At 39.4% G+C, this 25,614-nt stretch overlaps 1 protein-coding gene across 1 annotated transcript; it reads right to left on the bottom strand.

Annotated features, from left to right (window-relative positions):
• Positions 1 to 2,781: 2,781 nt before the first annotated feature.
• Positions 2,782 to 25,614, bottom strand: LOC105484401 (flavin containing dimethylaniline monoxygenase 2). Its single transcript, XM_011745941.2, has 9 exons — positions 25,510 to 25,614; positions 25,023 to 25,160; positions 17,748 to 17,936; positions 16,777 to 16,939; positions 14,108 to 14,250; positions 9,584 to 9,783; positions 8,032 to 8,387; positions 5,891 to 5,963; positions 2,782 to 4,896 (listed from the first exon to the last, which is right to left on the bottom strand). Exons 2-9 carry the CDS (start codon positions 25,152 to 25,154, stop codon positions 4,545 to 4,547), a joined length of 1,608 nt encoding a protein of 535 aa, XP_011744243.2. The 5' UTR covers positions 25,155 to 25,160; positions 25,510 to 25,614; the 3' UTR covers positions 2,782 to 4,544.

Genomic DNA, 25,614 nt, shown 5'->3' with positions numbered 1-25,614 from the left:
CTATGAGCTGTTTTCAGCCAGTGGCTAAGTATGTTAGAGAGACTTGGGACACTTTTGGTGGCTTGAAGACTTCTCAATGGTGAATCTTCCTGCTGAATCTTCCTTAGCCTGCACAGCAGTCTAAGATGTTTCTACCCAACATTTCTTCCCTCTCTTTTTCACTCAGTATCAGACTTGTATTGCAATCTGATGACTCTTCCAGGTTTTCACTCCTTTATTTTAGTCTTCTTTAAGTTACTATAGCAGAATATATAAAGCAAAAGAAATTTATTTCTTTTACAAAGAAAATAAATTTATTTCTTATAGTGCTGAAGGCTGGGAAGTTTAAGATTGAGAAGCTGTCATTTAGTTGGCCTCTGGTGAATGTCTTGATCTGCAGTATAACATGGCAGAGAAGTGAAAGCGGAAGTGGACGTGTGGAAAAGGAAAGGTGTGGCTGCATGAATTCCTTCGTGATGCTGGAACCTTCCTGACCCAAACACCTCTCACTAGGCTCTACCTCCCAACACTGCTGCATTGAGGAATTAAGGTTCCAACTCATGGACTTTTGGGGGACACACTCAAATCTTGGCATACTCTCTTATTTTCCTTCATACAGGTATTTTGCTTAATAAAATCCTTGCATATTTAGTCTTATTTTGATATCTGACCTGGATTAAGTAGAATTTAGTCTTAGAAGCCTTTGACTTAGCTTTATTAATCCATTTAGTCACCAGGCATAATGGACAAGAAAGTGAATCCTGTTCAGTGTTAACACATTCTGCCCCCTTGGAAACAGCCAAAGTTGCAGGTCAGTAGCAGCAGCTTCCAGGATGAAAGACTGATGATACAAAAGAGGCTTCCCTTTTTATCCTCATTATAATGTAGATGCTGTATTCTTTCTGGGTTAAGCATCTTCAATCTTTATTATTTCAAGTTATTGTTTCAAATTGTATTACATACCATGTCCCTAGTATTTTATTTAAAATATCTTTATTTTTCTGTAAAGAACAAGTGTGCCATATTTAGCTTTTGATAGAAAAAATTAAGAAACTATCATAAAGAGAATAGTTAAAAGAAACGCTAGTAAAGGGAGCCAACACAAGGAGAGATTTTGGAAAAAGGGTGGTGTTTTAGTCCATTTTGTGCTTCTATAACAGAATATCTGAGACTGGGTTATTTAAAATAAACAAATTTATTTGGCTTAGTTGTAGAGGCTAGGAAATTCAAGACCAAGGGGCCAGCATCTGATGAGGGGCTTCTTGCTGTGTCCACCCATGGCAAAGGAGAAGGCGGAAGGGAAAAAGAGTGTATGGGGAAAAGAGGGAGCCAAACTTGCTTTTATAACCAACACACTCCTGAGATAATGAGATTAATCTTTTCATGAAGACAGAGACTTCACCTAATCACCTCATTAGGCCCTACCTCCCAATACTATTGCCAGTTTCAAACACATAACTTTGGGGGACATATTGAAACTATTGAAGGTGATAACCAGTTAACATTCTTTACAGGAGAACAAAAATTGTAAACTGCAGCTAGAGCATTAAGACTGAACAGAAGGAGGAATTTGTCCTTGAAGAATGGGAAATTTTGTGGGCTACTCTCTGAAAGCAGTTTTTATTTTTATTTTTTGAGAGATTTCAGACTAATGGTTTCTAGATTTAATGTACACAGGAATCTTCTGGGGGAGCTTATGAAAACTGTGGATTTCAGCAGAGATGTCTATTCAGCAGATCTGAATTATTACTATATTTATATTCAGGAATCTTCACTTCTATAAGCTCCCTGAGTTTTTGTGATGTAGGTGGTCTGTGGCTAACAATTTGAAACAAACTACTCTAGATGGTTTTCCTGGGATAGTTTGATGGTCAGGATATATGGAGGCAGAAGGATAGATGGATGAGTCTTCTTTAACCTTTGAGTCAACCTCAGAGGCAGGGTTCTCTATAAATAAACTATTTACATTTTTCAAAGATACCAGAACATTTGGAAAGATTTCAAGAGATTTCTAAAAATTTTAGGGACATAAATTTAATAATATTTTCCTCGTGGAGCTATATTTCCGCACTGATTTAGCATTAACCTGACAAATGCTTTTCAGTCTCTTCCACTGTAGAAGTAGGAAAACAACCATAGCTATTAAATGGGTAGTGATAATGACAAAATAAGGCAAGTTATGCAAAACAGGACGATGCCTTACATATTATAAAGCAGGAATTGCCAAAGTTTTGCTGTAATGGTGAGAATGTAAGTATTTTAGCTTTGTGGGTCACATAGGTTCTGTTGTGACTACTCAACTCTAAAAGTGTTGCTTGAAAGCAACCACGTAAAATAAATGAATGAATGTGGCTGTGTACTACTATAAAAATTTATTTACAAAAACAGGTAGTGAGCTAGATTTGGCCCACAGGCAGTAGTAATTCACTGACCCTTGCTATAAAGGCTTGATAAATTTTATTAGTATTATTAATACAATGGCTTACAAAAAATCTTTAATACTTAACAAAGCAATATATTTTTTAACCAAGAACTAAGTATATACCTCATTTACAATTTTTTAAAACAAATTTGCTTATGGGAGCAATGAAGAAAAAAAATCTTGCCTGTAAATCCTGGTATAACTTAATTGAATTTTAAAGAAAAAAATTTAACTACAGAGACTGACATTCCATTGTTCTAGGTCCCTGAGGGAGAAATCCAGGCCAAAATGAAGAACAATGTTCACAAAGGCTTGGTAGAAATAAGAGGAGAAATTTGTTGAAATCTTCAACATCTCTGACCTTTGTTCTCTCTTGGAAGGGTTTGGTTTGGACTCAGGACAGAGCTCATTTTACAAAGCACAGTTCATGGAAGGAGCAGCTGTAACAAATGTTCCATTAGGAGATATTTGTCTATTACGTTGCTCAATGTCTATTGACATTGAATTGCTTTTGTTTGTTTTAGACTTCAATTCTAAAAAAAAGTTTGTCTCTCCTAACAGACCAGTATACTTCCTTTTACCAAATGTTAGAGGTTACATATTGTTTATTTAGCTTTTAGCCTTGGTTATCTGTAAGACTGGAGTTAGATACAAGTGTCAATCAATATAATGCTTTGCATCTACTTGGGAGATACACCTTTTTTCCCTCAATTCTTATTTTTCCAAAATGTCAAAGATTATCCTAAATGTTATTGCATAGGTATCTTTCATTGTAAATTCCTTCAGATGCTTTTTAGATCTAGCTGAAATATAAATCAAAAATTATAAATAAAAGTAATTTGGTCATATTTGGCAAAAAGAATGCTGTTTTCTATGTAAAGGGCCTCCCAAAGTAACAGATATATGAGTATAAATAAGATAAACTGTTAATAAATTCTTTATAAATAATGAAGTGTTTTGTAAATAAATATATTACAAGACAACATTATGATCTTTAGTTCTAGAGTTCAACAAACCTGGGTTCCAATTCCAGCTGCCTCACAATATCAGCTGCTCTGAATCTTAGTTTCATCATCTGTGAAATGACTATAATAGCTGTAACCATCTCACAGAATTGTGAGAATTAAATGAAATAATACATATGATGTGCACATAGCGTAATGTCTGGCCTACGATAAGCACTAAACATTTATATTTGTTAGGTAGCTATCATGACATTTTAATTTTTCTAGCAGAATTTCTGTCAAAATATAGGAAATGTGGCTATTTGCTTAGCTCTAAATATGAGGTCCTAAAAGTTCATCTGAGCAATTACTGATGTTTTCTAAATCTATCCTCTCACTTTTTTCTCTAGTAGTTTGAGTGATCCCCGACTGAGCAGATGAAACATGACCTAACATCTGAGAACTCTGTTACCAAGTAGGGTGGATAGAAGACCATCAAAAACATTGTTTGGGAGTCTTAAATATTTACCCACAATTTAAATTGTCTAATAATTTAAACCATGGGCTGCTTTTCATGCTGTGTAATTCTATTATTTTTCCATACAACTCCCGTATATCAGGGCTGGCAGCACTATTTACCTGAGCCGGTCTTTTTTTTTTTTTTTTTTTTTTGAGGCGGAGTCTCGCTCTGTCGCCCAGGCTGGAGTGCAGTGGAGCGATCTCGGCTCAGCGCAAGCTCCGCCTCCCGGGGTTTACGCCGTTCTCCTGCCTCAGCCTCCTGAGTAGCTGGGACTACAGGCGCTGCCACCGCGCCCGGCTAATTTTTTGTATTTTTAGTAGAGACGGGGTTTCACCGTGGTCTCTATCTCCTGACCTTGTGATCCGCCCGCCTCGGCCTCCCAAAGTGCTGGGATTACAGGCGTGAGCCACCGCGCCCGGCCACCAGTCTTATTTTATTTTACTTTTTGGTAACTTTCGTGAACTGAGGGAAGCGTGGAATGCAAAATTGCATGACACAATTTGGTTTTGTACATAGACCCAATTCTGCTAATTCTCTACAATTTCCCCCTCACCTGTACTACCTAACTCTAAAATATATTATTAGAACATGAATTTAATATTTTTTCTTCTAGTTTTTTTTTTTTTTTCTTTAGGAGGTAGTGACTGACAAGATAATAAAGCCCAAAGTGTTATGCTGACTAGGACCATTGAAGTTGGCAGAAAAAGGCCACAACAACAGCAACAAGGCCCAGGATTTTCAACAGAAAGGAAACTGGGAAATTAGATGAATCCGTCAGGACCCGAGTCTTTAGTGGCTTCAGTATCCTTTGTTTCTGGGTGAAGATGGCACTCCTGGCTCCTTCCCATTGCCCAGGCCCAGCTAGGCGATACTGATAGGAGTTGCAGGGTCCGAAAAACAGTCTCACAGCCAGTTTAGGATCTTTGAACAAAAGAGAGCAGAAATCTGGCTTCGCACCTATCTCTAAGGCGAGCTCATCCAAGTAGTCAACATAATTGGTCTGCAACGTCTGGCTCTGGCTTTCTCCAAACCTTAGTGAAGAAAGTAAAAAGGGAATATTCACAAAATGTTCTCAGTTTTCTAGAATATTAGGCATTCAAAACTGCTAAAGGAATGAAGGAATGAGTGAATACATGAATGAGTTTTGAATGAATCTCTGGTGGAAAGTATGAGTTTATTGTTCCAGGAGGCTCATATCTCAGATTGAGAATAGGCCGTCAAAGAGCCATGAATTCATGGATGCTCTAGAAATGTGACAAGATGATCACCATTGTTTGGCATTTTTTAAGCAGTGGCAAATCTCCAGGCAAGTACATACTAGTCAGGATGGCGGCAGGGATTCATGAGATAATGCGTATGAAAGCATAGCTTGGTGTCTTGCTCACAGGAGATGCTTAATATTTGCTTGTTAAATTACTAAAGTACCTGGCAGTCTGGATGACATATAGTAGATAATCAATGTTAGGTAAAATTGAATGTGAACAAGAGAAAACTCCCTACACCTGATGTGAACCCCAAATCAACTTTGCAAGGGTACTCGATCACTGTTGAACCTCATTTTACCTCATCATAAAGTACAAATCCTTGAACCTTCACACCAACCCCTTACTAATTTATTTTGATGGGGATTCTCCAGCTAACTTTTCACAGCTATTCAAGCTACTATCACCACCGTCTCATCGCATTCCCTCTCTAACCACGGAGTGTAGGTGGCTTGAGAAGTTACGGAATCTGACATGGGCATCATATAGAACTGAGATGAAATTAAGCCAAGGAGAAGTGCTCTGATTTGGTACAATTCTTATCTTTAAGTATTTGGTTCTTAACCTAGTATGTATAAGAATCGCTTAGGGAAAAGATAAAAATGCAATTTTTAGCCTCACACACAGAGTTTCTGATTCAATCATCTGGGCTCTAGCCCAGAAATTTGCATTTTATCAGGCATCTAGGTGGTTCTTGTAAGTAGCTAGATCACTGTACTTCAAGAAACACTGCTTCATTTAAAGAATTAAAAAATATTCTTACAGGTTAATTCTTTTTTCATTCCTTTTGATAATGTCCATCATCATAGTTCTCTCTGAGGGCAGGTGACACAAGCCTAAGGAATAAAAGGTTGGTTTGAATAGTAAGTTTGAGTCAATATCATTACTTTATCTAGTTATTGATTCTTAAAATTAAACTCTGGCCATTGAACCATGTCATACCAGTCAGGGCTTCTGTGCAGTTGAACTTCATGGGGTGCCACTCCCATAGCACTCCATGTGACGCTGTCCAGGGAGCACAGTCTATGACATGGACTACAAGATGGAGAGGGCCAAGAGAAGAGGCTGGAAAAGGGAAGCATGTCTGGAAGCCTGGCAGCCATGACTAGCAGTTTGGCCTCTATCCTAAAGGTGATAGGAGGCTGTGGAAGTTTTCTGCATGAAGTGAGAAGATCAGATTTATTTTTTGGAAAGATCTGTCTGGCTGCTGAATTTAGGAAAATGGACTCCAGGGACGCAAGCCCAAAGTTGGGGAGACCGGTAAAGAGGCTGTTGAAATAAACCTGGTGAGAGATGAGAGTCGGGCAGTAGAGATAGGGAAAGATTGATGCCGGAGTTATTATTGTGAGTTCATGATTACATTGCCTGCCCACAAATGTTCCCTGAGCTTTGAATGTGTTGAAATATGGTCAAGTCCCCTTGCCTAGAGTCATCAGACATCTGATACTCAAGCAGTCCAGGCCTAAGTTCCTCACTGAAGCCCTCCTGTCCAGACTTGCATCATTTTCTGCACACCCCCTTTTATTTACAGCACTACTGTCTACCTGGTTTCCAATGCCGGAGATCTGTAAGTCCTCCTTGATTCCTCTCTATTTCCCTGACTTTCCCACACTGAACCAATCATAATGTCCTGCTGATTTTTCCCTTAATGCTTTCTCACACTTATGGCTTCCTTTCCACTTTGTATCTCTGCCCTGGCCCAGGATGCATCATATTTTAGCATAAGTTACTTCAGTAACTTTCTCTTTCATCTGTGAGGCTGTAGTCTTTCCCCACTTTCAAATCTATATTCCACACTACTGCTGAAACAATCTATCCAAAGTGTAAATCTGCTAATGCCTGTTCCTTGCTTATAACCCTCCATTGGTGGCCCGGGCTGAAGAGCTTTCTAAAATGCATATTCCAGGTCCCTTGGCCAGTCTTACTTAATCAGGGTCCCTAAGGATCCATCAGATGATTTTCATGTGTAGCCATATTTGGGAAGAACTGATCTATAATTTATAATCTAAGCGCCACAGCATGTCTTACAAAATTCCTGTGTCCTGTCTCCTTCTCCAAGAGTAATCTCTTTTCTCTCTCTGCCTCATATGTCATGCTCTAGGAATGTCAAATATAATGTGCCTTTCCATATGTATCATTGCCTCTATGCTTTGTTCAGGCAATCCCCTTTTCTGCCCCTGAAAAAATGCAGTTATCCAGGACGTTTTCCTTTATCATGTGCCCTCTCCTTTTTCTACCGTGATAAGTGCCCTTTCTCTCCTTCCCTGAGCACTCCATATATTACTCAATCAAAGCATTTGTGGTATTATGTTGAAATGGTCTGTTTAAATTTCTCTCAGTCCCACCAGTTCACAGCGCAGGGCTAGGTATTCAGTAATACCTAGCTGAACAGAATTGAACGCTGGAGGCAGGGAGATAACACTGTTCTGAGGAGTATGAAGTGCTACACAGGCACTCAGAAATAAACCTTTTAATAATTTTATAACTTGTAGGGATTTGTGAAGTTGAGCTACTCAGGTATTAAGAGTTAAATTGATTTGCACATATGCTGAGGACGTTTTAAACAACACATAGGTAACACCAGGAGACACAGATGTTTTTCTTAAACTTATTCTCTCACGATTCAAATAAAAGTTAACATGCACTTAGCTTTATGCCAGTTGAAATTTTCTTGACAGTCTAATAGTTTAAAGGGATGATTGCAGGTATTTATTATGACCAGATTCCTGTATTTGTTATTCTTTGAATTCTCCAGTAACTTTTTAGAAAGCTAATCTTGTGAGAGCAGCCAAGGTTGTCAAACTTTTTCTTGGCAACCTTTTTATCTCAGGCAACATTCTTATCATTATTGATAAACTTCACCAGATCTGAAACACTTAGCCACTCCCCTGCCCACACACTTACCTTTGAAAACTCTTGTCACCCAACGAGCTTGAAGTTCAGCAGTTGGGAAAATGGAACCTAGGGGCTGGATGAGACCAATGCATGCAAAGGTTGACTTCTCCAGGTGAGCTGGGAATATGTACTTATACAGTGAGACCATATTATTCTCTACTTTAACAAGTGAATCTTCAAGGAAGGGAAAAGAGAAACTATATCCTGTTGCAAAAATGATGACATCAATGTTCTCCTCCACTGTTCCATCCTCAAAAATGGCAGAAGTTTCTGTGAGCTCTTTCACTGTAGATTTCACCTTGATGGCTCCACAGAGTAGACGACTTGGGACATCATCATTTAGTACAGGTTCCTTCATAATGTATCTGAGACATACAGAAGAAAAACATTCTGAAGGATCATTTCCTGAGGAATCTTGAACCCTCTTGACATTTTTGGTGTATGGCTCTGAAAATAAAACAGCTTTTCAAATATCTGTAAAACTTTAACTTAACTGGTTGTCTGTGCCAGTCCTTATTTTCTGACTTAATTCTCATGTCACAAATACCTCCCATCAATAAATAAGGGAAAACATGTAGGCGATGTGAGTGAAAGAGATTTTAAAGAAGGAAGCATCCCCTAGGGCTTAGACAAAATCCCTGAGTATTATGGTGGTTATTATACCATTTCTGTTTTTAACCTTTGTCATGCTATCTAGCTTTTATTATTTTGCTGTTTTATTTAACTCCTATTTGATCATAAGTAAGGAAGAAAAAATTTGCTAAATTTCTACTACTTTTGAAACCTATGAAGGGATCAATGTGAAAATTAATGTATAAAATTAGGTTTGGTGATATTTGTTAGTCCCAAATATCCATGGAGTCTCTGTTAGTAATAACATGGATGTTGATGCAAAGTCTGCTTATATTTTTTTGTAGATTTGAGAACATTTTCTTTTTCTTTTTTTAATAGACAATACATGGCACTTATGTCCGATCTTAGAATATGGTAGTTACATGGCAGGCATTTGTTAAAAGATTCTGAAGCTCTTCTGTTTTTTAAGGGAAGAAACCTGTAACAACTAAAGCAAAAGAACCATTCATAACATTTGCTTGTGCTTAAATCACTGACATATAACTGACATCAACAGAGATGTGTCTTTTAGCAAAGAAAAAGGAATGTGTTTCAAGGTTGCCCATGGGAAGAACCTTCATGGTATAGGGTTAGCAAAGCATAAATTATTAGATGGAGAATTACGTGTTTCCCACCACACCCCTCTGAAAGGCAGGTCATAGTCTCTTGAAACAGTTTTCTCCAATGTTAGATAACTCTGGGCATTAGAAAGTTCTCCCCTAGTTTTGCTTTCTGGAGCAGCTTGTAACACTTTTGCTTCATCTTCTTAAGTGTTTTTTAAAGGTATACAGAACAAATTTAGAATCCAAACTCCAGGACCTATAAGGTACTCATATTGTTAGATTGTAGTTTGAAATACCGCGTTAGCAATTTGAATCTTTGTTAAGGGAGACACCTTCAGACAACTTTGCTCACCAACGAGTATACCATTAAAGCAAAATAACTCTACTTGTTTTGAGGCTCAAGGCCATAATTTTCATGGTTGAACCACCGATTCATCTGTTGTTCTATCATCCATTTTACAACTGTTCGTGGCAGTACATTGCGGAGCATAGAACGAAACCGGGTGTGGAACACCGAGTCCCAAGGATAACCATCTTCAGAGACACGACTCATGACCCAGGTGCCATGCCTGGTGCTGATAAAAACCTGGCAAGCAAAAAGAAATGCAGTTTAAATTAGGGCATTGTCCCATTTAGGAGGAATCTACTACGAAGGTAATGTATCACATGTGTAGCCCCAGAATTTACAGAGATTCTGTTTTAAAGATGATTGACCTCAATGTAAAGTATCTCCTAAACAGGGGTACCCCATGGCATTTACACTGATATAGGAAGACTGCAACAAAGTCTTGAGAACTTCATGCAGACATGAGAAAGTCTTTGGGCTAATTCTGATGATGAAATCCACAAGTCTTTCCCATGTTTACAGTTGTGGTTTGCTGCTCCTTAAGAGAAAGTTCCTCCCTCCTCTCATGTTTTCCACCCACCTAAGTTTCTTCTATAGTGCAGGTAGAATGATTATAATCCTTGGAAACATGTGATTATAGCCTAGTGACTACATAAGTATAAGTATATGCATCTGCATATCTCTGGATGGAGAATAACAAGGGAAATAATCTTCCTTCCATACTTCAAAGACTTTATTATTGTGTGTGTGTGTGACAGGGTCTTGCTCTGTCACTCAGGCTGGACTGCAGTTGTGAAGTCATGGCTCATTGCAGTCTTGACCGCCTAGGCTCAAGTGATCCTTCCACCTCACCATCAGACATGACCACCACATCAAGCTAATTCAAAAAATATTTTTGTAGAGACGGTCTCACTATGTTGCCCAGGTCAGTCTCAAATTTCTGGGCTTAAGCAATCCTCCTGCCTCAGCCTCCCAAAGTGCTGGGATTACAGGCATAAGCCATAGTGCCTGATATGTATTTTAAAAGTTAAAAACTGTGAACTTATACTGTGATTCTCTGTCTCTTAAAGTGCACATCTGAATCCTCTTTCAGATGTATTCTTCACCTTGTTTACTAAGATTTCTCGTTTCCAAAATGTACATTTAATCTCTTTTCAAATGTATATTTTGCTGTGTTTACTGTTACTCCCTCATTGTCCAAATGCATATTTGAACCGCTTCTTAAATGTTCACATACCATCCAATGAGTTTTGTTTAAGGCTATACTTGATAAACACATAAGATTCACTTGCAAGGTAACCAATTTACTTAAGAGGATTGGATATGGGCTGCTTGGGTTTGAATCCAAATCACACTACTGTGGGTGAACTATTTCAATCTGTGTTGCCATAGGTGAATGATTTCAATCTGTGCCTCAGTTTCTCTCTCTGTAAAATGGGGGTATTAACAGTACCTACCTCATGGCATTCTTGTGTAGATTAAATGAGGTGGTATATATAAAGTACTTGAAATATTGCCTGGCAAGTGATAAGTACTGCTAGCTGTTATTTTGTAAAGTTAGGCTGGAAAAGAGGAGTTTCATACAGTGCCTTATGTCTGGAGTGAACCAGAATTTGGAGACAAATTTTGTGGGGATGGGCCTTAAATTCTTAGCTTGTGAAGTAGCACCTACACCAAGCATTCCTGTATTGCTGGTCTGTGTGTGGTATATACCTATGTTCTGAATTTCTCCTGCCGTTGCCCTTAGGCTGACTTGGCAATACTTTGATTAGATATTAGATACAAAAATATTTCCATTAGTGTCTCTTTCCGTTATTTACTGTCCCCTCTTCTTCCTCAGGATCAAACCCTGTTTCAAATGGAATGCTCTGCCTGTTTGATTCACTCTTTTTCTGTTGTGACCCTCCCTACAGCAGGGGAGTCTAACCTGCCTTAGTGACACTAGCTGCAACAGCGAGAGAAACATGAGGATTTAGGCTCAGTCTGCTTTATCTGAGACTCATGCTTTAGGTCAAAGGCCAGAGATTTGGTTTTTGGTCAGAAGTATGTAAATGACTGATATGGTTTGGCTGTGTTCCCCCACCCAAATCTCACCTTGAATTGTAATAATCTCCACGTGTAAAGGGTGGGACCAAGTGGAGATAATTCAATCATGGGAGAGGTTTCCGCCATGCTGTTCTCCTAATAGGGAGTAAGTTCTCACGAGATCTGATGGTTTTATAAGGGGTTCCCCCTTCGCTCCCATTCTGGCTCCTGCCACCTTCATAAAGAGGTGTATTCCACTGTGATTGTTAGTTTCCTGAGGCTTCCCCAGCCATGTCAAACTGTGAGTCAATTAAGTCTCTTTTCTTTATAAATTATCCAGTCTTGGGTATGTCTTCATAGCAGCATGAGAATGAATTAATACAATGATGCAGCACCATCCCATATGATCTTGAATGGTGCTTTTGGATTGTGGTAGAGAGTGCTGTGTCCTTATAAAGGTGAATTTCTTTTAACAGAGCAGTGCACACTCAGAATTTTGGTGAGTTCAGGTGATAATTTCAAGTTACTCAGATGCATCTAGTTCTGTTCCTAGCATGTATAGCTCCTGTAAAGTCTCTGGTTAGTCTTTTCACAGAAGGCTTGAGAGTATATTACTCTGTGTAAAAGGTTTTATGATAGTTATAGATTTATGTTGTTACTCTAATAAATGTTGAAGAGATTAGTGCAGATGAATGATTATAATCCTGGAAATGTATGATTATAACATATTTAGGAGGAATCTACTATGTAGCTGATGTATCACATGCATAGCAACAGAATTTATTGAGTCTCTGTTTTAAAGATGATTGACCTCAAAAGTGAAGTACCTCCTAAAAAGGGGGCACCTAGTGGCATTTACACTGATAGAGGAAGATGGCAACAAAGTCTTTTGCACTCTGTGCAAAAGATTATTTAAGGAGCTGTAAGGCATGCAGATAGAGCCAAGGTAGTTTCTTAATACTGAATCTGGCACCATAAGGCTTTCTGTAGGGCAAGACCCATACAAGGAACTGGTTCTTGCCATCTAAGATTTGATATCTTTGGAATGAAGAGATCTAAGTCCAAATCACTGGTCTGACAACATGTAGTAGTCTAGGATGGATCTTCACTTGGCTGACTGCTACATCAGCTCCTCACATACTGCCCCATTATACACTGTTAGGCTTTGTGGGTGTTCCCAGCATGAAAGAGCCTAGAGCTGGTACTCTCACTTTCCAGCTCTGCTCCTCTCCAGGCTGTCACAGTTCCTGCCCCCTCACTTGTTCTTCACACTGAGATAAGTGACAAGAGGTTTGTTCTCACAAAGTGAAGACTTACTGGGTCTAGTAAATCTCCTTCTGGTGTTAGTGACTTGCTCTGTTCCCAGGCTGGTACTGACTGACACTGACTGATGGATGACTCTGACAGGGCCCAATGTAACCCCTTCATTAACCTGCTGGGCAGGCGTCATGTTTGCTTATAACTTTTGCCGCTGGGTATCTAGAGTCCTGAAAGTGTAAGACTCAGAATGAAAATGATTTGTTGGTTGTGCAGAGGGCCATGGTAAGCCTTGGGTGGCCAGAGATACCAGGCTGAGGGAGTTAGTGTAAGAGTGATTTGGCATCTTGTTCAGGCCTTCTTGAGAGGGGATGCTTTGGGAGAGGACCTTTAGCGATTTTCCTTTCTTTGCCTAGGTCTATCCTTGCAGAAGGAGTTTATTTTTTTGCTATTCCTTACCACCACTGTCAGCAGCAGCATCGTATAATGTTTGACTTTTTGGCAGCTCAGCTGGTGTCATTCCTGAGCAGGTGCTAAGAGGACAGTGGTTAGAAGGCCTCAGGAAGCACCTAAATATCTATGATTTTAATTGAGAGACCTACTATCCATTTAATCTTTTCTTTTAATAATATTTGGGTAACTGAAGATTATATTTCAAATATAATTCAAATATGCACTAAATTTCTAAAAGCCACTCTCCAGAATATGAACAGATTAACCTCTCATTAAACATCCAGGTAGAAACAAGGTGTCTTGGCTGGGTATGGTGGTGCATGCCTATAATCCCAGCACTTTGGGAGGCTGAGTTGGGCAGATTGCTTGAGTTCAGGAGTTTGAGTCCAGCCTGGGCAACGTGGTGAGACCCTCATCTCTACAAATATATGAAAATTAGCTGGGTGTGGTGTGGCATGTGCCTGTAGTCCCAGCTACTCAGGAGGCTGAGATGAAAGGAAGGCTGGAGCCCAGGAGGTCAAGGCTACAGTGAGCCATGTTGATGAAAGGCCTCTTTCTGGAAAATCATCTGGTCAAAAGTTCACGTTTTAAAAATGGGGGAGCCATCGCCCAGAGAAGTGAAATGAATCACTCTAGGATACATGGCTGGTTAGTGACAGAGCTAGGAGGTAAACTGGTTTCTTGACTTCCAGATTTTCTATGATGCCACAATGGGCTACCAACCAACTAGTTAATGAGGATTTGAGCTGTGATTATATAGCTGGGGTTCTCCAGTATAGCATCCCCACTTCCTCCCCTCCAGGTACATGGTAAGCAGAGAGCATCGCACCTGAGCAGCATTCTTACTCAGCTCAACAGCAATATCGGAGCCCGAGTTTCCCATTCCGATCACCAGGATGCGTTTTCCCTCAAATCCATCTGGATGCTTGTATTGGCGGCTATGGAAATATTGGCCTTTGAACCTCTCGATACCTTCAGGGGGAAGAAGAGAGAAGTCTGAGCTCCAGAGCAACTATGTCAAGCTGATTTCAATAAGACTGCATTGCCAGCTTTTCCTTTCTGCAATCAATTTGTTTTGCCTCTTCTCTAAAGGAGTAAAGCACATAAAGTTTAGGTACCAGACCAGGTGGGGCCTGTAATCCCAGTGCTTTGGGAGGCCTAGGCAGGTTGATTGAGCTCAGGAGTTTGAGACTAGCCTTAGCAGCATAGTGAAACCCTGTCTCTACAAAAAAAAAAAACAAAAATTAACTGGGCATGGTGGCGCATGCCTGTGGTCCCAGCTACTCAGGTGACTGAGGTGGGAAGATTGCTTGAGCTTGGGAGGTAAAGAATGCAGTGACCCCTGATTGCATCACTGTACTCCAGTCTGGGTGACAGAGTGAGACTGTCTCAACACCAAAAAAAAAAAAAAAAAAAAAGGACCAAAGGGGTTGATTTTGATTTCGGAGGTTCTGATAGAGACAAACAAATGGTCATGAATACAGCAGGACCAGATACTGCAGGACCAGATACTGCAGGACCAGATACTGTCTTCTGGCTTCCCATTATACTATTTTGGACTATATAATGACGCTTGACACTTTAATATCACATATTAGGCAGGGTGTAGTGGCTCAAGCCTGTAATCCCAGCACTTTGGGAGGCCAAGGTGGGCAGATCAACTGAGGTCAGGAGTTTGAAACCAGCCTGGCCAACATGATGAAATTCTGTCTCTACTAAAACTACAAAAATTAGCCAGGGGTGGTCATGCACTTGTAATCCCAGCTACTTGGGAGGCTGAGGCAGGAGAATCGCTTGAACCTGGGAGATGGAGGTTGTGGAGGTTGCAGTGAGCCGAGATTGTGCCACTGCATTCCAGCCTGGGTGATAGAGTGAGACTCCATCTCAAAAAAAAAAAAAAAAAAAAAAAATCACTTATCAGATACTCTTAAATATTTCTTAAGCACATTATGAAGTACTATTATAATTGTGTAATAGTTAGAATACAATTTAGCAATCTTATTTTCCAAAAGTAAACAAAAACTAAAACTAAAAACCAGGAACATAGGAGTTGGTTTCCATATTGTGTAAGTCAGTGACTTGCTGGTGGTTAATCACAGACAAGCTTCTCTGTGTCCTTTCCTAGTTACTATTACACTTCCCAGAAACATACGACTTTATAAAGGATTTGCCATTGACGGTGGGGTTGCTCGAAAGAATCTTTAGATTATTGGTTCTCAAAGTGTGGTCACATGGCCAGCAATATCAGCATTGCCTGGTGTTAGAAATGCAAATTCTCAGCCTCATGCCAGACCTACTGTCTTAGTTTGTCTTCTATTTTTAACAAAATATCTGAAACCGAATATTTTATAGTGGAAGGAAGTTATTTTGGCACACAATTGTGGAGGCTGAGAAGTCAAGGTTGAAGGGTTGAATCTGCTAAGAGCCTTCTTACTGGTTTGGACTCTTCAGAGTCCCAAGGCAGCACAGGGCATTGCATGGTGAGGGAGCCAAGCATGCTAACACGCTAGCTCAGGTCTCTACTCCTCTTCTTATAAAGCCAGCAATTCCACTCCTGTGATAACCCAAGAATCCATTAACTCATTTATCCACAAATGGCTTAACCCATTCATGAGGGCAGAGCTCTTATGACTCAATCACCTCTTAAAGGCCCCATCTCTTCATACTGCCCCATTGGGGATTAACCTCAATATGAGTTTTGGACAGGACATTCAAGCCATAGCACCTACTAAATCAGAAATATGGAGGGTGGGGCCTAGCAATTTGTGCTTTGAAAAGCCCTCCAGGTGACTCTATTTGGGAACAATTGCTTTAGATGAGCAGGTCTTAATCCTGACTATATATTAAAATCACCTGAGCAAACTTTCATTGCTCTAACCCTACTCCATAGTGTTTGAATCTTTGGGGGTAGGTCCCCAGGCCATCAGGGATTTAGAAGTTCCCCCAGGTGATTCTAATATGAAGCCTGGCCTATGAACCACTATATTACCTATTTTCCTGAGGGCCTTGGGAAAGAAGTGTGTTCTCTGAGGAAAGACTTGGGTGGACCAGAACAGGTGGATGCAGGGTTCTATTCTTGCACTTCTCTCCCCATCACTAACCTGCAGAAGCATTTCTTTCTAGGAGTGCTCCCCTTGTGTGTGAGAATGGACCTGTGGAAAAGGCTCGGTGTTTGACAGGGTAGAAAAAGGCCAATGCAAGCACACGACTAAAAGGGCCTCTCCAACAGAGAACCAGTTTGATGTGCATTCTCTAAAATTCTGCTGAGGATTTAGTGACTTCCAAGGAAGTTGGCTCTGAGTTCTATGTGTGATGAAGACTCAGAGGCCAATAGAAACAAAGATGCTGTTTGGTGTCTTTCATCTTTTTAGCTCTATCTCAATCTTATTGAGCCAAGTTGTGCCTAGTTGCAGCAATGAATCCTGCCTGTCAATCTAAACTACATATAAAGTACCTGGAAACCTACTCCAAAAAGCTGGGAATCCCTGCGGGTCTTACCTGGAAATGACTTCAGTGGGATATGAGGTAGAAAGTGGTGGCCAGTGCAAACCATAACTGCATCAAAGACAGCACTCTGCTCCTTGCCATTGCTCTGAGTGACAACCTTCCATTGGCCAGAGGATGAGAAATCTGGACACTTTCTCACACTAAGGACAGTTGTCTTGAAGAAACAGAGAAGGCATCATTGAGAATTACTCCAGGATAACATGGGCCAAGTGTGTCCTTCTCATCGCTGCTTCGTGCAAGAGGCCTGACTCAGCAGTGGGACCAGTCTGTTAAGGGTGTTGAATACTGAGTAAGGACTTGAGAGAGAAAAGAAAAACAAGTTCTTATGAAAACTGTCAGAATCCAGATGGAGTCACTAATGTTAAGAAACCCGACAAATAGAAGTGGGAAAGGCCAGAAAGAGTGGGTTCTCATGGTGTGTGCCTGGTAACAAAAAAGACTACAAAAACCACCACCTTGCAGAAAGACCATCATAATCTTACACAAAAATGACTTCTACAAGAACATCTGCTCAGTGACTGTCCAATCTTGGACTGGCATCACCCTTGTTATTGCTCTTTATATTTATATAATTATTTCAAAACAATTATGTAATTGTATTTTTCCCCCATTTAAAAACTTTTGTCTTCCTTTAACTCCCTGAATATACACATAGTTTACCATGGCATGTACATTCTCATTACAGTGCTCTATTACAAAATAAGTTTTTTTTAAAGAACTTCTGTTTGTTATTTGATAGTCTGAACAAGGAAACCAATAATTCAAGTGATCATGCAATTGGCATATGTCAGGAACGTTAAGTGTAATAACACTACTTTTTGGGTTTTACATCAGGTTGTTATATTTCAACAAACACTTAGAATGGGATAGTTTATTCATAATTGCTTTCATTATCAGAATAACTTTTCTATTTAAATACCTGGACCAATGTAGAGAAACCCATTTCCCCAAAAATACCTTACCTGGAACTGAATATATTTTAACAGATCAAATTTTTTGGCAAAAATCCTGAAATATTCCAGAAGTTTAGAATTATGCAGGAAGTTTGGAAAATCTTCGGGCATTGGAAAGTCACTAAAACAGGACATTTCTTTGCTGGTGTTGGTAACGACAGATTGATAGATGCTTGCTCGGCCATCTTCCACCTTCTCCTGAAGGATCAAATACAATAGTGATAATTACACACTCAAATTTTTTGTTTGTTTTTTACTCTTCCTATATCTAACCCCTGGGTGATGCAATTGTCTTTGGTTGCTGTGGTGTGATGACAATGTTTAGGTGATGAGTGCAGTCTATGTGTTCCATCAATCATTCTGTGATGACACCAGTTTGTTGCCTGCCTGTAACACTCACTGTGAGGGGTAGGAGTGATGTGGCAATGGTGAGGTTGGGCACAGGGACAATTATTTTGGCACATTGCAAGATATTAGGATCCTGGGTCTCTATCTATTTAATGCCAGTCTTTGGGACAACCAGCTTACTTCCTGAATTCCCCTTGGGGAGGCTGTATACACCCACCAGCTCTTTAGAAACCAGTAAACCCTGGGACACTGGGCAGAGAACATAATAGAGAATTTCAGTATTCTAAAATGAATACTTTTGGAGGAAGGGAGTTTGCACATTTTGACACATTTTGATTTGAATCCCTTTACACAAATCAATCATTGTCAAGTGATAAAGGTGAGTAGCACTGATATCTTATTTATTTATTTATTTATTTTTGAGACAGGGTCTCACTCTGTGGCCCAAGCTGGAATGCAGTGGCATGATCATGGCTTACAGCAGCATCAACCTCCTGGGCTTAAGTGATCTTCCCACCTCAACCTCCCAGGTAGCTGGGACCACAGGCATGTGCCACTACACGGGCTATTTTTTTTTTTTTTTTGTAGAGATGAGGTCTTAACCATGTTGCCCAGGCAGGTCTAAACTCCTGAGCTCAAGCAATCCACCCACCTCGACCCCTAAAAGTGCTGGGATTACAGGCATGAGCCACTGCGCCCAGCCCCAAGACCAAATAATTTTACAAGTAGCATAGAGTAGAGATAAATAGGAGGGTTCTGGAGTCAGACTGACTGTGTTGATGTCCTAATTCTGCCACTCATGGCTTCGTGACCATGAGCAAGTTACATAGGTCAGTTTCCTCATTTTCCTCTATAAAATGGGGCTCACTAATAACTTAAACATGCAACAATTGTTCCAAGGCTTTAATGAGAGTGAATAAAGTACTTAGCAGAATGTCAGGCTCGAAATACATACTTAAGAATATTGATCTCTTTTCTATTATTATTGGCCACTAGAGTTAAATTTACTAAGCCAACCACAGTTTTGAATCAGTTAAACTAAGACGGTTATACTACAGCCAAAATGCTAGTTTTTAAAAGACCCAACAATTTGGCTTGAAAATGTGGTTGGCTCCTCTATCAGGTCAATTTTAAGGGAATTTTGAGTGATGAGAAGAGCTGATTTGATGTCTGAGGCCCTACAGTAATCTTAGGGCCGGGGCAAAACTTTGGGAGGTTTTATTTTGCTTGTGTAGTCTGTCAGCAAACAATAATGACCTCACAATTCTTTCTCTGAAGATCAAGTGATAATCCTTTCTTTTTTTTTTTTGAGACAGGATTTTGCTCTTGTTGCCTAGGCTGGAGTGCAATGGCATGATTTCGGTTCACCGCAACCTCCCACTCCTGGGTTCAAGTGACTCTCTTGCCTCAGTCTCCTGAGTAGCTTGGATTACAGGCATGCGCCACCATGCCCAGCTAATTTTGTATTTTTAGTAGAGGCAGGGTTTTTCCAAGTTGGTCAGGTGGGTCTGGAACTCCCAACTTCAAGTGATCCCCACCTGCATCAGCCTCCCAAAGTGCTGGGATTACAGGCATGAGCCACTGCGCCCTGGCCAAGTGATAAACTTTCATTGTTGGGTTAATTGGTAAATAGCAGCTAAAAAAAGAAACCCTTGTCTTTATATGTACTTCTTTCTACATTTAGTTTGCTAAAGTAGGTGTCTGTGTATTTAGAGAAATCTGGGTAAAATTGGCCTAGTTTTCCTAGTTATGAAGAGATGATTAACATTGATTTAATAGACAAGTATGTATCAAATGCTTATCCTGACCAGGGCCTGGGCTTGGAGTTAGGGATAAGATGCTAACCGTACAAACATAGTTTATATCTTTATGGAGCTTATTGTTGTATTGAATTAAAATGCACTTGAACTTAGAGACGTGAAAGTGGAGATAGAGGATTTATTGTCAATCAAGAGGAGGACAGAGACAGTTTTCAAAACCGATATATTTAACTCACATATTTACTTAAGTACTCGTACTGCCTGGATAACATTTAAGCATAAATATAGATAGTCTGAATTTCCTTATATATAGAATTTGCCATAATTTTTTTAAACATAAATGATCATATAATAAAGAATTCTTCTAATATAGAATTTTCAGAATGTCAGAAAACTCTAGCAAACCAAGTTAATTCAGATAGCACTTATTTAGAATTTATGATCTTTTGATCACGATCTGAATTGAAGTTTGTGTTTGACTTCATGACAATGAAAAGGTTGTAAACTAAGTTTAAAGAAGATTATAAGGGTAATATTTAATCTACTCAAGGGAGCAAATTTATAAAGCAGAAACAGATTCACTTATTATAAATGTGAATTACAAAAACTTACAAATTAAACTTTTTGTTTATGAAACATCATTATATTGACCCTTACCAATCAATAATTTTGCTTTCATGGGTAGTTATCATAAACAGTTAGAAGTAATAAAATGCTTTTCTTTAAAAATACTCTGTGATTCTGTCATTTCAGTCTTTTAGATGGACCTTACATCTATGTGCTCCATTACTCGAATTGAATATGTTTGAAACTCTTCTTACTTCCTTGTCCTATAGTTAGAGGCAAAATTACAATTCTCAAATGCCAGTCAGTGGACCAGTTGCATTAGAAGATGGGTCCAGATGTGTGGTGGCACAAGGCTGTAATCCCAGCTACTCAGGAGGCTGAGGTAGGAGAATTGCTTGAAGCCGGAGAGTGGAGGTTGCAGTGGGCAGAGATTGCACCAGAGTCCTCCAGACTGGGTGACAGAGTGAGACTCCATCTCAAAAAAAAAAAAAAAAAAAAAAAAAAAAAAAAAAAAAAAAAAAAAAAAGGCCCAGATTTCTGTATTTTAGAAGTGCTCCCTAGCTGCTTCTGCACAATGAACTTTGTGAACCACATCTCTGTTAGAGTATTGCTATCTTCTGTCATCTTTCATTAGGCTGGTGTCCCCCTTGATCACTGGCCTTGATCACTGATAGAGACCCCTAATTAAGCTCCCTGGCTCAGGTATTTCCCACCTTTTTTTCTGCTGCTTTCAGGGTAAAGGGTATACACTCATTGGCAATATGTTTGGAATATTGGATCTTGGGGGAGCCGTATTTTAAGAGAGAAAATGATATTTCAGATTGAACTTAGAGGAAGAAAATCAAGATTGAGATATGTCTAGAGAGTATTACGTGAAAATTAAAATAACTAAACATATACATCTGGAAAAGGAGGAGATCAAAATCCAAATATTAAAAGAAAACCCAAAGAAAAAAAAATGTACATGGTAACTCCCACGTGACTACAAGGTATTAGGAACAATAAAGGAAGCAGCAAAGGTTAGTGGCTGAAAGATGATCATGTTTTCCTCTATCAATACTTCAGCAAGGTTATTAAGTGTGAGAGCTCCAAAATTATAAACCCTCATTTTTTTTCCCCACCACCTATGTTCCCATGAGCAAATTCTTTATCTGAAAACTGTTTCTTCTTCATATGTAAATAAAGATAATTATACGTACTTCCTAGCAGTATTGCGAAGAAAAGAAGGTGATGCTTGCCAAGAGCTTCCCATTGCTAGAAAGAGCTAAAAATACCTACCTGTCCCACGGTCCATATGTGCCACTAGGGGGTGCTGGAGAGTTTGGAAGAATTCTGTGTTGTCTGGGTTGGGCATAGGACAAGGATTCTTAAATTTACTTATTTATTGTTAATTTGTCACCACCAAATATGTTAAGTAATCTCAGAAGGATTTGTATAAATATAAAAATTAATAACCCATTTTAAACATTGCTTCTGGATGGTAGAGTAGTGAAGAGGCAGTTTCCCAGGGAAGAGCATGGGGCTCCCAGCATCCTTCCTGAAACTCAGTCACCTGGTAACCAAAACCCTCACATAGCCCTACTGCAGGCAGCCTGTGAAATTTTGCTTATTTTATGTTTCACTTTGAAGGGAGACTCTTTGGACTCTTTGACTTCGTTGAGTGGAGACAATAGTTTACATTCCTCTATTGGATATAGTTTTAAGAGGAATTTGAAATGTGATACTGTTACAAGTTCCACAGTTATATACTTAAACTTTAATATTCAATAAAGTCTAATTAGGTTTTAATCCAGTTTTTCTAGTGAATAGGAAGGTATCTCTAATCTGAAATTTTAGATACTGGCAATAGGATAGTTGGAGAAGTATTTTACTGAAGAAAATACCTTCCTAGAATTCATCAAATCATATTATTGGCAGACTATTCAAGCTCACTCTCATCTCTTTTGCTGACAATAAGTCCGTGGGATGTGAGCTTGCAAGGATTTTGGTATACTGGGGGAGGGAGGTTGTGGAGCCAATCTCCTGCATATACCAAGGAACAACTGTAATTTCTACATTTCTTGTTTAGGTTAAGAATCTACCGGCTGGGTGCCGTGGCTCATGCCTGTAATCCCAGCACTTTGGGAGGCTGAGGCGGGAGGATTACAAGGTCAGGAGATCGAGACCATCCTGGCTAACACGGTGAAACCCTGTCTCTACTAAAAATACAAAAAATTAGCCGGGCATGGTAGCAGGCGCCTGTAGTCCCAGCTACTCGGAGGCTGAGGCAGGAGAATGGTGTGAACCCGGGAGGCGGAGTCTGCGGTGAGCGGAGATAGAGTCACTGCACTCCAGTCTGGGCCACAGAGGGAGACTCTGTCTCAAAACAAAAACAAAAACAAAAAACTCCCAACTGAAATCTACATGTGAACCTAGAGTGGACAAAAATATCTTTGGTTAAGACAGGAATGACCAGCACATTATATCACCATCCCAGGAAAAGCTAAAATGATGTTAATCACCAGGTTTTAATAAGAAATGAATGTGATTTAAGCTGTTTTCCTTTTTGCAAAGCTACCTGTTTTACAGAAGAATACATTTCTCACTTCTCCATTATTAACTCTGAGTGTGTTTAGATAGTAGAATGATCAGATTTTTAAATTAGGTGTTTGTGTAACAATTACCAAACTTAAAGGATTCATTTGAGATGTTTATTAAAAACCCCCAGAAGATTTTGATTCAGTAGGTCTGGGATGGTGCCCACGAATCAATTTTTTTTTTTTTTTGGTGGCAGGTTTGTTTAACCAAAGGAGTCAATATCTTTAAGAAACTCTGCATGGCTGGGAATGGTAGCCTGGGCGATAGAGTAGGACCCTGTCTCAAAAAAATATTAAAAAGAAAAGAAACCCTCTAGGTGTGGTTTATGGTCATATGTACTTGAGAAGCCTAATGTTGAATGTTAAAAAAGATCCCTGTTGGCATGAGATTAAATTTGAACTGACAAAGCACGTGCAGGTCCTGGATCACCTTGCTATCCTCCTAACTAATCAGCCTGCAGGGAGAACCCTTTGTGCGGTCTCTGCTGATATGAGTTTGATTTTCATGCAGTCAAACCTTTTGCTCCCATCTGGAATATTCTTACGTGTTTTAATATCTCAGAGATACCTGATTACATAATTAAACTTTTGAACATAAACTTTTGTTTAATCTTTTACATATGTGTTTTAATATCTTACACATGTGTTTTAATATCTCAGAGATACCTGATTACATAATTCTAAAGTCATTGCTTTTGGAGTCTGAACGTAAACTTTTTGTTTAATGGTTGTAAGTCAGGGCTTATCTGTTTAGAAGTCATAGAGGCCCTGGTTTGAAGGCCAGTTCCTCCAGTTGTGTGGCCCTGGCCATCTCACTTAACCTCCCTCACTTTCAGTTTGCTCATCTATAAAATATATAGTTATTGTTAGTAGCTAACATTTATTGAATATTATGAGTCCCAAACTTATGTAAGTTCTTTATATGAATTATCTCCCTTAATCTTCAAAATAGCACTATGAGATAATCACACTTTCCTGTTGTTATATCCATTTATAATTGAGTAAACTGAAACACAGGATGTAAATAACTTGCTCAAGATCTCACAGTTAGAAGGTGGTAAGCTACTACCTATTGAGAAGTTGTGGGAAGGAATAATTATAAATCCTTAGAGCTGTCTATGCAACTTTCTAATTTTTATACAAATTGTGAAGGACAGCGATATGGTTCAGCTCTGTGTCCCCAACCAAATCTCATCGTGAATTGTAGTTCCCACAATCCCCACGTGTCATGGGAAGGACCCGGTGGGAGGTAATTGAATCAAGGGGGCAGCTACCCTCATGCTGTTCTCACAACAGTGAGTGTGTTCTAATGATATGATGGTTTCATAAGGGGCTTTTCCACCTTTGCTCAGCACCTCTCTCCCCCATTGCTATGACTGTAAGTTTCCTGAGTTCCTCCCCAGCCATGTGGAATTGTGAGTCAATTCAACCTGTTTCCTTTATAAATCACCCAGTCTCAGTATTTCTTCGTAGCAGCATGAGAATGGACTAATACATACAACTAGCATTATCAATATTTGGTTTGATTAATAGAATACATTTTAATTAATAAAACATATTTAACAAAGAGTTTCACAGCAGTTATACTAGACTGTCTTTGATAAAGCTCAGTAAACAAACATGGTTCATTTGTCAGAGAAAAATACTAATGATAAGAACATGTTCTCTAAAGAAGAATTTGGTTCAATAATTGAAGCAGAAGTGATATCTTGAAGAATCCCTGTTACTTCTATTTTTGTAAAATGTTCTCTAATATTAGTGTATTACAGAATGACAAAAGTATGGGCTCTAAGACAATTGCTGAATCCAAAAGAAGACATATTTTACATGCCTGGGTCAGCTACCTGGGATGGGTTAGTATTGACCAGGGGAGAGATGCCAGCCTATGACTTCAGTTCCATTATGGCCACGTCAATAAATAGAAATAAAATCTGATCAAAGTTGTTTAATAACTTCTCAATATGGCCCATCAGTAACCAAGATTCACCCTGAAATAACACAGCCTGTTCAAGACCCAAGAAAATCTCACTTACTTTGAACCTCCACACTCCTCCAATATCTTCAGTTCTCTCAAAGCAAGTGGGCTCAAGTCCCTCATCCACACAGCACTTCAGAGAAATCAGGCCACTGACCCCAGCTCCGATCACAGCTACTTTCTTTGCCATCAGTTCCTGTCAAGGAGTTGATCAATCGGCATTAGTTAACTAGGACAACAGGTAAGAGAATCCTTATGATGTGGTCAGGTAATTGGCTTTAAACATTGTAGCAGTGGTAATTTAATAAGCAGCACTATTGAAGAAAGAGCCAGTCAAAAATCCTGCTCTCTTCTTGCCTTTGAGAAAAGCTGAGTTGTCTTATGGACTTTGTTGCACACCTTGCTTACATCTAGCTTTAACATTTAAAAGCGACGCATTCAACAAAGCCAGACTATGCAGTAACATACTAGGTATGTGAGCCAAATTTCCAGCTAGAGTTCTGAGCTTTTCCTTTTCAGCTGCTTTCCCCAGCGATCAACCTTACCTTTGTTTTTGCCTTTTGGCACCGTCTCTTGACAGAATAGTTTTCTCCCTTGGTTGTGTGCTGGGAGGCAGTTGGAAGCGTTTTTAAGAGTAGGAGGTGGCTGTG

This window comes from Macaca nemestrina, chromosome 1, assembly GCF_043159975.1.
Source record: "Macaca nemestrina isolate mMacNem1 chromosome 1, mMacNem.hap1, whole genome shotgun sequence".
NCBI classification, from domain to species: Eukaryota; Metazoa; Chordata; class Mammalia; order Primates; family Cercopithecidae; genus Macaca; species Macaca nemestrina.
This window is presented reverse-complemented; position numbering and strand designations above follow the sequence as displayed.

Excerpts from the sequence above, each read along its gene's own strand:
- LOC105484401 (XM_011745941.2), bottom strand. The coding sequence starts at position 25,154 with ATGGCAAAGAAAGTAGCTGTGATCGGAGCTGGGGTCAGTGGCCTGATT. Across the intron at positions 16,940-17,747 it reads TAAAATATATTCAGTTCCAG|ACAACTGTCCTTAGTGTGAG; the intron begins GTAAGGTATTTT and ends TGTTTCTTCAAG. Across the intron at positions 4,897-5,890 it reads AATGAAAAAAGAATTAACCT|GTTTGGAGAAAGCCAGAGCC; the intron begins GTAAGAATATTT and ends TTCTTCACTAAG.